General features: G+C 51.6%; 1 protein-coding gene across 1 annotated transcript; it reads left to right on the top strand.

Annotated features, from left to right (window-relative positions):
- LOC310708868 (whey acidic protein-like) lies at positions 1 to 10307 on the top strand. Its single transcript, XM_083507779.1, has 5 exons — positions 1 to 134; positions 3100 to 3243; positions 4875 to 5027; positions 7456 to 7635; positions 9212 to 10307. The coding sequence occupies exons 1-5, from the start codon at positions 35 to 37 to the stop codon at positions 9235 to 9237; spliced, it is 603 nt and encodes a 200-aa protein (XP_083363905.1). The 5' UTR covers positions 1 to 34; the 3' UTR covers positions 9238 to 10307.
- The last annotated feature ends 1397 nt before the right edge of the window (positions 10308 to 11704 follow it).

Raw genomic sequence — 11704 nt, 5'->3', positions numbered from 1 at the left:
CGGATATTCCAGGCTGGATATTCCCCAGAGCACCATGGAGGCAGGAGTCCTCTGGCTCCTAACAGGACTCCTCTTGCTCCAGGGTTGCGCTGCTGCTGCCGTCCAGTCCCCAGATTATGGAGAGGAGAGGACAGGTGAGAGCTTGACTTAGGGAGCTGGGTGCCCCGGGGGGGGGAGGGGGAGGGAAGCTGGACCATCCTCTCTTGGGTGCTGAGGAGGAGACTCCTTCCCCATAGAGTAGGTCCAGCACCAGAGGGAGATGTTTTCATTTAGAGAAAAGGTGAGCAGGAGGCATAGGAGAACAAGAAGCAACACGATAGACGTTTATAAGATTCCTCCTGCCACGGAGGGAGTGGAGAGAGGTCTTTCTCCCTCTCTCCTAGAATTCGTGGACGGTGTTTCCATTTTACTTACTATATGCATCTTAACCCCCCCACCACCACCAATTTCCCCCTTTTCTTCCTAATGTCTCAACAAATGAAACTGATTTGTAAAAATGTTACATGGGGGGAAAAATACGAGAGAGACATTGCAAACACTTTTGTAAATCAAGAAAATCTTTAATAAAAAAATAAAAATAAAATAAAAACAGGACTCGTTGACGTCCAATGAAGCTGCATGTTGGAAGTTTCGGGACGGGTGAAAGAAAGGAATTGTTTGCGCAGCGCAGAGTTAAACTTTGGAACTCCCTTCTGCAGGAAGGAAGCAGCCACCAAGAGAGATGGCTTCAGAAGAGGGTCAGACAAATCGTGGAGGAGGAGAGGGAGATGGGTGGGCTCTGGAGACAGCAAGGCTTCTGCATCCCAGTTGCTGCAAAACTCCCGGGGGGGGGGGGGCTCCTGTGTTCGAATCCTGCTTGCCTGTTTCCCTTTGGGGCACCTGGTGAGCCACCGTGAGAACACAAGGCTGGACTGGATGAGCCCCCTTTGGCCTGATCCAGCAGGCTCTCCTTGTGTTCTTAAGGTGGGGGTTTGGGGTGGGGAGGGGGCTGGAGTTGCAGCAGCTGGAGCAGAGCAGAACCAGCCTGTTTTCCCCCTTGGGGCAGCAATCTGCTCCTAGGCTCCCCACCAGCTGGGCCTGCAATGCTAGCTGGGTCCCCTGCTTCAGGCCACCATGGGGTGGCTGAGCCAGAGAGGCCCCTCCAAGATCAGGAAAGCAAGGTGGGGGGAGAGGGGGGAGTGGTTGAGAGGGATATTCTTCAGGACGCACCTTAATAACAATAATTAAGCCCATCGCCCAGCCCTTCCCAGCTAGCTTTTATGAGCCAGGATGGGCAAGGATCCAGGAGACAGGTGGTTGGTTTCACTTGTCCAAGCAGCCTGTCCACATCCTTGAAGGTAACAGATTGGAATTGATCCCATGCAACTTGACTAGACAGAACTCTAGCACTCTTCCGCCCCGGCCCTGCTCCCACGGTGGAGTCTACCTCTTCCCGAATCTGAGCGACTTTATCTGCAAAAAAACTTTGCAAAATCATTGCAGGAGATCATGTGGCCCGTACTGGGCCCCGATGTAGCAGGTGGGTCCGCTAAATTGCAAACCACCTGAAAGAGTCTCCTGCTGCTGTTTTCTGCAGATGCAATAGAGGCAGTGAAGAAAGTCTTCTTCACCATTGCTATCACCACTTGGTGGGCTCAACATTGAGCTCTAACCCGTGTCTGGTTGGCTTCAGAATGAGTTATCCACCACCGGCGCTCTAGCCATCTCAGCGATTGTTTCATTGCCCTCAGATGCATGGAAAACCATGGGGCTATCTGGGCTCCATGCAGTCGGAGAGGGCACTTTGGAGCCAAACAGTCAATAGCCCTGGTTAACTCCACATTTCAGTGGACCACCAGGGAATCTATGTCAAAAGCTCTTTAGAGGGACAAGCGTTCGTGTTATCAGCCCACATACTCAGTTGCAGGGAGGTCAGAAAAGGAGGCTTACTTATTTTGATATACTTGAGACTAGAATAACGAAACCTGAGGGATTCCCACTACAGATGGAATAACGTCCCTTCGAGCCCACAAGCCCGGCTAGGAATCTGGTGTGGATTTCCATGTGGTATGAGACATCTTTTTTGTGTGGGGGGATACGATGGCTTCTGTGCAAAGCTTGGAGAGAACATCCCCTCTTGTATGGATGGGGGCAGCCCTGCTATTAGGCAGAGTGAGGAGGCTGCCTCAGGTGGCAGGTGCTGATGGAGAAGGTCAGGGAGTGGTGGCAAGAAGGCACTGAAGGGCAGGGCTGGCACATGCCACCCACAGCAATAGAGTGGGACCTGGGGTTACGAACTTAATTCGTTCCAGGGGTCCATTCTTAACCTGAAGCGTGCTTTCACTAATGGGGCCTCCTGCTGCCGCTGTGCCACCAGTGCACAATTTCTGTTCTCATCCTGGGGCAAAGTTCTCAACCTGAGGTACTACTTCTGGGTTAGTGGAGTTTATAACCTGAACTGTTTGTACCCCAAAGTGTTTGGGAGTACTGCTGAAAACTGCAGGAGGGGAGAGGGTTCTTGAACTCAGGTCCCCTCGGGAGGTCCGGTTAGCTCATGCGAGAACAAGACGCTGGACTAGAGGGGGGCATTGGCCTGATCCTGCAGGCTATGTCTATCTAGTTCAGAGCTTCCCAAACTGTGCATCATGACACATTAGTGTGTCAGCTGCAGTGCGTAGGTGTGTCACACAAACGCTCCCGGCGCTTCTCCTGGGGCCGGAAAGGGGTTAGTTTAACCTCCGGTTTGCTGGTAAAACTGAATTACTGCATCATGAAATGATTCGTGTCTAAAAAGTGTGTCACGAACATGAAAAGTTTGGGAAGCTCTGATCTTGTCCAATCCCCTGCAGTGCAAGAAACACAGCCAAAGGATCCCCAAAAGGCTTCTGTATGTGGAACTGGGAGAGGCAGCCATCTTCTCCTTCGCCTCGGGCGGCAAAATATCTTGGGCTGGATTAATGGACAAACGACCTTCTGCCCCCTTACACCTTCCCCGGGGGGGGGGGAGTGCCCACCCTTAAAATGCAGAGCCCAGGAGTGGAAGGGAGAGGGCCTGGATCGTGCTCACACCCAGCTTCTTGGGTGCTCAATCGTCTTTCTCCCCATCTCTCTTGCTTGCAGGGAAGGATGGATTCTGCCCTGCCTCCCCCAATGGGCTGTATGACCCCCCCTGCAAGGTGGACTGCGAAGCGGACAGCGAGTGCACCGGGGGGGAGAAGTGCTGTGAATTTGCCTGCAAACACATCTGCCTGCCTGCCAGCCAAGGTACCTGTGCTTTTCCAGCCACTGGTGAAGCGCTTCATTTACCTGCAAGATCGCCTCGCCCAGATGCACACCTTGGGCTGCTTGGGTTGGTGGAACTGGCACTAGTATGAGTGCCACATTGTACCCGTTCTGCACTTGTAAGAACTTGGAATTTTAGTGTGGCAGTGCCAAACTTTGAAACTCCCTGCCTGTTGATATGAAGCAGGTGCATTTAGTATACCCTTTTTGGAAGCCTCTAAAAGTATTTTTGTTAGGCAAGCAGATGTTGACAAAGTTCATGCAAGTTTTAATCTGTTTCTAGTCTAATGTCATTTTAACTTTGTGAATGTCTTAAATTATTGCTGCTGATTCTTCTAACGGTTTCCTTCCAGATTCTTTCCAATAGTTTCATTGTTGTTGTATACCACTTGGAGCTGTGTTGGTTTGTTTACAAACAAGCGGTGTGTAGATTTTATGAAATAACAAATAAATAAAATCTCATGGGGAGGGTCTTCAGCTCGAAGTTGGTGGGTGCAAATGCACCCCGGATGACATGAGCAAATCTACCCATGTTTTCTGGAGACCTTTTGTTCCTGGGCCAGGGAGAGAAATGGGGTTGAATTTAAGTTGGTTCCTGAGCCCCAGAAACAGTTCTGGAGCAAAGTGCCCTCCCTTGGAACATGACCAAGTGCCAAGAAGTTGTGTATGCCTCTGGGCATGGGCAGAGTGCCTTCCCTTCCCTGCTGAACAGCCATAGTCAGATCCTGACTTCTGGGCTTGGGGAAGAGATTGCAGCAGGCCTGTGGCTCAGTCACTGTCCCATTAAGAACAGAGAGAGGGGCTGTCCAGTCACCCCATCAGACCGTGAGACCTTGCCAACCTCAAGAAGGGGCACTGGGTAGTACAGAGAGACAAGGCAGGGCTGCGCAGGCTGTGGGCGACTGGCGATACTGCAGTGCTCCACTAAAGCCGAGGTGCTGTGATTCCTGCATTGCATGGGGTTCGACTAAATAATAATAATAATAATAATTATTATTATTATTATTATTATTATTATTATTATTATTATTATTATTTATTACTTATACCCCTCCCATGTGGCTAGGTTTCCCCAGCCACTCTGGGCGGCTTCCAACAAAGTATTAAAATACAGTAGTGTGTTAAACATTAAAAGCCTCCCTACACAGGGCTGCCTTCAGATGTCTTCTAAAAGTCTGGTAGTTGTTCTTCTCTTTGACATCTGGTGGGAGGGCATTCCACAGGGCAGGTGCCACCACCGAGAAGGCCCTCTGCCTGGTTCCCTGTAACTTGGCTTCTCGCAGTGAGGGAACTGCCAGAAGGCCCTCAGAGCTGGACCTCAGTGTCTGGGCAGAACGATGCGGGTGGAGACGCTCCTTCAGGTCTACTGGGCTGAGGCCGTTTAGGGCTTTCAAGGTCATCACCAACACTTTGAATTGTGCTCAGAAACATAGATGACTGTTGGGGTCCCCTCCACTCTGCAGTTCTGTGATTCAAAGGCAGCAGCTGGCTGTCTTCAAACCCTTCTCAGATCCACCTCCCCAGCACACCTTCCTTGGCCACAGAGTCCCGGCTGTCTGGCCTCCTCAAGATGTCCACCCTTGCTCATTCTCTGCTTTCTCGTCTGCTCCCAGAGAAGCCTGGCAGCTGCCCGCCACCGCTGCTGAAGAAGCTCCAGGCGCCTTTGGTGTGCGACTCTTCCTGCACGGACGACGCCAGCTGTCCCGGAGCACAGAAGTGCTGTGACTCAGGCTGCGGAAGCCAAGTGTGCAGGATGCCCATTGAAGGTAACGAGGAAACTGGCCCTGACCTGGGGCAGGACAGAGAAAAGAAAGTCCTTCTTCGTCCAGTGCATAGTTAAACTATGGAACTCCCTCCCACCAGAGGCAGTGAGGACCACCAACCTGAATGGTTTCAACAAATTACCATATTTTTCACTCCATAAGACGCACCTGACCATAAGCCTCACCTAGTTTTTAGAGGAAGAAAACAAGAAATTAAATATTCTGAACAAAACAGTGGGTGTATGATTTTTGTGGTTCATGCTGTAGCCACAGACATGATATGTGATATGACGATGAGTTTGGGGTAGCCCAATGCAAAAATCCTGAGAATCCATGTGGATCCGTGCTTTGTAACCATGTTTTTGCACCACAAAAAAGTGGATGCGTGATTTTTTTGGTGTAGGCTATAGCCATGGACATGTTATGTGATCAGATGGTGAATTTGGCTCCAGGGACCACGCATTCGCTCCATAAGATGCACAGATATCCCCCCCCCCCTTTTTAGGAGGAAAAAAGTGTGTCTTATGGAGCAAAAAATACGGTAATGGAGGAGAGGGGTATTAATAGCTATGAGCCAGGATGGCTTTGCTTTGCCTCCACAGTCAGAGGAATCAATACATCTGAGTACCAGTTGCTGGAAGCTACAAGAAGAGGGAGGATTTTTGGACTATGTGGGCCATAGGCCTGATCCAGTAGGCTTTTCTTACGCTCTTATTTGGGGCAGGACCAATTTTATTCATGCAGTGCAGTTAAACTGAGAAACTCTCTCCCACAAGAAGCGGCAAGGACCTTCAACCTGGATGTCTTTACAAGAGGATTAGATAGGCATCTGGTTGGCCACAGGATGTTGGACCAAATGGGCCACTGGCCTGATCCAGCACCCTGCTTTGTTTTGCTTGCACCCTGTTGACTCAATGTCTCTGGCAGTCGTTCTTTCTGCCACAGGGTGTGGCCCATGAAGGCTATCAGTGGCTGTGTAGGATGGCTCAGCTCTGCCTACGAGGTTGTTGTTGTTGAGTCGTATAGTCGTGTCCACCTCTTCGTGACCCCCTGGACCAGAGCAGGCCAGGCCCTCCTGTCTTCCACTGCCTCCCTCATGCTGGTAGCTTCGAGAACACTGTCCCACCATCTCGTCCTCTGTCATCCCCTTCTCCTTGTACCCTCCATCTTTCCCAACATCAGGGTCTTTTCCAGGGAGTCTTCTCTTCTCATGAGGTGGCCAAAGTCTTGGAGCCTCAGCTTCAGGATCTGTCCTTCCAGTGAGCACTCAGGGCTGATTTCCTTCAGAATGGAGAGGTTTGATCTTCTTGCAGTCCATGGGACTCTCAAGAGTCTCCTCCAGCACCTTAATTCAAAAGCATCAATTCTTCAGTGATCAGCCTTCTTTATGGTCCAGCTCTCACTTCCATACATCACTACTGGGAAAACCAGAGCTGGGAAAACCATACATGGTGGGAGGCAGCAAAACTGAAACACAGGCCCTTCCCCTGTTGTGCCCCGGGGGAAGAGATGCAAGGGGTGCCCATTGCCAGGGCATCAGGTCTCTCTCCTGAAGGCTGCATCAGCTGCAGACTCGGCTGCTTCTATCAGTTGGGGGGGTGATCAATTGATGTGCATGTGCCAGGCTGAAGGCCCCCACAGGACTCTGTGCCACTGTGGCACATCTGGCTGGCCACTGGGAGAACAGGATGCTGGACTAGGTGGGCTCCCTTTGGCCTGATCCAGCAGCCAGGCTCTTCTGATGTTCTGGTGGAACCTTCAGGTCCAGGGGCAGTCTGTCTCAATTCCTAGGTTCTTTAAGGCATTTGGCCACTGAGACCACATAACACCGGTTCTAAAAGACCTACATTAGCTCCGGCCGGCCACCTCAGCACCTCGCTAGCTCACTCGCCCCCGAACTCACGATGCAGACCCGCCCGCAGCAGAAGAGCCCGCTGCAGTGCTCCAACCGACGGGCGAGCTTTTCCCTGGACTTCAACTCTCAAGCCCCGGACTCTCAGCCTGGCACGCCTGAGAGCCTGGCACCCGGGTGCCCCCCACCCCTGGCACCTATGGTTAAGACAGCCCTGGGTGGAAGGAAACCTGTGGGAGAAAATTCCCTTTTGGGGGTTCAAGTACAGAGGCTCACCCCAAATCCCCAACTAGCCAGACGTGATTCAGTAATGCATTACCAGATGGAATCCATTAGTGTCTGCGAGAGAATTTCCATTAGCACACGCCCTTCACAGGAAAGAAACATGCCATCTTGGCTGCTTATTCTTCCGCCTATCCCCTTCTGCCACCCCAGCTCAAAGTCTCTCGTCCAGCCAGTCCTGGGAAACACTTTGGGCTCATGCACAATCCGTTCCTTCCTGAAACTCCATCTGCCCTGTGCCAAGAAGACTCGCGCCCTCTCTCACTCTCTCACTCTCTGCCTCTCTGTGTCTCTTAGAGAAGCCTGGGAAATGCCCCCTGGTGCAACGGAAGGCGCCCTCGGGAGGAGGAGAGCCGTGCAGCGACACCTGCGCCCACGACTGGCAGTGCAAGGGGGACCAGAAGTGCTGTTTCTCGGGTTTCTCCATGGAATGCACCAACGTCCCCCAAGGTGCCAAGGCAGGAGGGGGCAGGCCAGGTGAGGAAGCTGCCAGAGGCCGGGGTGGCACCATGGGAGGGTGGGCACCGTTGTAAACAAAATCTGCCCCTTTTTCCCTTATGGGCTTTTGTAGGTTCTCTATTGGTAGGAGAAAATAACAGAGGCCAACCAGAGAATATTGAGAAGCAAAATAGCTAGTAAGCCTGATCTTTATTAAAGCTGTTGCAACAGGGTGCTCCCTTCACACGCAGGAAAGGAATCATAGAATCATAGAATCATAGAGTTGGAAGAGACCACAAGGGCCATCGAGTCCAACCCCCTGCCAAGCAGGAAAGGAGGAGGACCCAGAACGCAGGTGTGTCTGCCCTTATATAGACATTTTAAATTGCCATCCCTGGAGTCCAAGACCGCCCCCAGAAACATCATACCTACATCACAGAAAAGGCGGTCTACAACAGAAATCTGAGTGCGTTGTTTTTACCTTGTATGCCAGGTTACCTGTTAATGTTCACTTGACTGGATTACCTGGGGAGCCTGGCCAGTCTTTTGTAATGATAAATACTTAGTTCCTGAGCCAAGTCACAGGCTCACCCTATTCACACCTTAAATGTGCCCTTAAGGCAGGATTTGTGAGGACAGAGACAATGGGGAGGTTTCTGCATTTCCTTTGAACTTGCAGAGAAATATTTGAGGTGACTGAAAGAGTCAAACTGGCTTTAGGACTTTTCCTGTGGGTTTTGGACATGTGGTTTATATATTTACTGGTATATATGTGTTTGCTTGGTACATTTAGGAATATATATATATATATGACCTAAAAATTCTGATAACAGCACCCCTGGCAGGTGAAGCTCAGGAGGCTCATACAGTCACAAGGGATCCCAGGGGTCATCTAGCTCAGCTCTCTGCAATGCAGGAATTGCAGCTTAAACCACTGCTTTTCCACCTCTCTTGCTCCAGCTGCCTGTTTGGGCTGAGGGACTTGACTCAGCTGCCCTGGGGATCCATCATGCAAGGCCCCCATTGGCCTTGGAAGAGTGCAACGGGTGGGCTTTGGGGCAGGGGTCTCGGCACTCTTCTCCAGCAGCCGGGACATCCCTCCCTCAGACAGTCTGGCGGGTTTGATAAGAGAGGAAGGGTCCCCAATGGGTGCTCAGGACTCTTCCCTGAAAAGACGGGGAGGGGAGACCAGCAGCTCCTTGACCAGGGCTGCTGCTGGTGGTGGAGCTGACTGCTTCCTTTTAGCTGAGGCACCCCTGGGGGAAGACATGGGATGCAGGGGTTTACAGTGTCCGACCAGGACCTGGTAAAGGGCAGGGTTCGAATCCGCCACTCAGCTAGGATGAAGCTCACAGGGTGTGATCTTCATTGCCTCTCGGCCTAACCCACCTCGCAAGGTTGTGGTGCGGATTGAAGGAGAAGGCGAGAACCATGCAGACCACCCCAAGCTTTTTGGAGGAGAAGGTGGGACAGAAATGCAATAAACAAACAAACAAATAAGAGGAAGGGGCACAGCTCCAAAGGCCCGTGGGGGGGTCAGCCTCTGTGCTTTTTGTGGGGAGGCCTGGTAGGGTGAAGGACAGCACCCCCCTGACCACTCAGCTTTCTCTTCTAGGGTCCCCTACATCCATCACCTCCTAAAGGAAGACTCCAAAGACTGTTGGGTCTGGCCGTGGACTTGAAGACTTTCCGTCCGCAACACAGCATTGGGGGGGGGGGCTTCTGCAGGAAAGAGTCCCAGAAGGGTCCCCAAAAACCCAGTGCAGCCATTTGGGGTACATTGTCTTCCAGATGGGGAGCTGCCCTCTCCTGCCTCCCTCTGGCCTCCTGTGGTACTGCTTCTGGCATGCCCTTTCCCTTCCCAGACTGTCCCACTTAGGCTTGCTTTAACCAGGGCAAAACCAGACTTTGTTTCACCCGAGACCCAGTTTGGGACACACTCCCATGTGCAATTGTACACACACACACACACAACACACACACACAGGCTGGGAGTCTCATTGGCGTCCCTCTGGAACAGGAGTCAGCAAACCTTTTCAGCAGGGGGCCATTCCACTGTCCCTCAGACCTTGTGGGGGGCCGGACTATATTTTTTGGGGGGAAATGAACGAATTCCTATGCCCCACAAATAACCCAGAGATGCATTTTAAGTAAAAATGCACATTCTACTCATGTAAAAACAAGCTGATTCCTGGACAGTCCGCAGGTCAGATTCAGAAGGCGATTGGGCCAAATCTGGCCCCCAGGCCTTAGTTTCCCTACTCATGCTCTGGAGGCTTCACCTGGGTGAAAATACCCAGCTAGACCACCCCCCCCCGTACCCCACTTTAAGCAAGAGCTCAATGCAGCTGCAAAGTTGCAGGATCTCAGCCAGAGGGGGGTGGCTCACACCTCCTTTCCACAGGCAAAGACTGAATCTCACACTGGAGGGGGGAGGTGGAGTTCATCCTGTCCACAGAGATGGAGGCATCCACAGTCCATTAGCAGGGGAGGAGGGCGGAATCCGGAGCCCAAAGCACAGCTCCGAGCAAGCCCCCCCTCTCCAGGCGTGCAAAGGAAGAGCCGGTAAGCAATCCTAAAATGCTTCTGGCTCCCTTTGGCCAGCGACCCCCTGAAACCAGCTGCCTCTTGGGCATATGAGAATCTGTATGCGTGTTTGGCTCTGTATGTGTGTTGGGCATTAATAAAAAGAACCCGCCGGTGCCATTGTAGGGTTGCTATTGTTGCTGTTTGTGAACCACCATTTGCATACAGAACCATTGAGTCGGGAGGGACCCCATGAGTCATCTAGTCCAACCCCTGCAATGCAGGAATCACAGCTAAAGGACCCCTGACAAATGGCCATTTGGCCTCTGCTTAAAAACCTCCAAGGAAGGAGAGTCTACAATCTTCTGAGGTCGTCCGTTCCCCCGTCCGGCCGCTCTTACTGTCAGAAAGTTCTTCCTAAAGTGTAGCCAGAATCTCCTCTCTTGTGAGACCTGCAGGATGCCTCCCCGGCAGAGTATATTTCACCCTCCATCCCCTGGAATCTCCCTGCCATTTCTCCAAAGCCTGGCACGAGTGCTGCATCTGCCAGGAGATAACAGCCCCCCTATAGCACCCTGGTTCCTTGTGAGCAAACTGAAATTGTGTAGCATAGTGGCCAAGAGGCTAAGGAGCCCTGCCCCAGGATGGGGCCCCTTGTTCCATTTCAAACTGCCCTAGACAGGCCTGTTTGGACAAGACTCACACCCCACACCCTACATTATCTCAGCAATTCCTCCAAAGTCGAACAGTGAGGAGGATTCCCCAGATAACGTAAGTGACATGCCTGGAATGTTCAGAAATGAACAGCCCTTGGCTGGATTTCATGTGGCCCAAGGAGCTATCTGACTCACACTTCTTTCCTAACCAGCTTCAAAGATTAAAAGGGAGATGGGGTGGGGGGTAGGAGGCAATAGACCTGTCAGAGCCTCCGCTACGACTGAGCTACTCCTTCTCCAGTTGAGTCCTTCGGAATCGCCTCCGGCGATAATTAACGACCTGAGCCTCTGATAAGGCTCCAAGCACGTTCCCATTACGCAGAGAATCAAAGCAGCAGAAGTGATGAGATTTATGAGCTACATGGCTAAAGAGTCTTATTGCTAAGCTACGCAGACAGAAAAGAAATACATCCTCTCTCTGTGAGAGCAGAGAGCAACTGAACAACAAAGGAACAGGAAACCAGTAAACATCACATCTGTCTTCTGTGAGACTTCCAACAGTCTGGAATGTGTGGAATGCAAAACAGAGTCTTGTGACTCCAAAGCACTGCACAGTGGCAAACAGAAACTCACAAGACCTTGGCCCCAACTCCCAACTTCCTCCTGCCTTCACAAACTGAAAAATTCACAAATCGAATGCCTGGTCAGACCTTGCCCGTATCATGGCAGGTTCCCCATCGCACACACAGTTTTTTATTTTAAGTGTAAAGCAGCTCTGGGAATTGTGGGGAGGGGGTCCATTGGAGGCCTCAGGGGAAACCAGGTGATCAGCAGCTTGTCTTGCAGAAACAACCCCTTACCCACCCTGAGTTCAAACGGCTATGAAATGCCCAAACCGCCAAAGCTGCTATGAGAATGGCAAAAAC

This window comes from Podarcis liolepis, assembly GCF_965112155.1.
Source record: "Podarcis liolepis genome assembly, chromosome: 6".
Lineage (NCBI taxonomy): Eukaryota > Metazoa > Chordata > Lepidosauria > Squamata > Lacertidae > Podarcis > Podarcis liolepis.
This window is presented reverse-complemented; position numbering and strand designations above follow the sequence as displayed.

Excerpts from the sequence above, each read along its gene's own strand:
- LOC310708868 (XM_083507779.1), top strand. The coding sequence starts at position 35 with ATGGAGGCAGGAGTCCTCTGGCTCCTAACAGGACTCCTCTTGCTCCAG. Across the intron at positions 135-3,099 it reads TTATGGAGAGGAGAGGACAG|GGAAGGATGGATTCTGCCCT; the intron begins GTGAGAGCTTGA and ends TCTTGCTTGCAG. Across the intron at positions 7,636-9,211 it reads GGCAGGAGGGGGCAGGCCAG|GGTCCCCTACATCCATCACC; the intron begins GTGAGGAAGCTG and ends TTTCTCTTCTAG.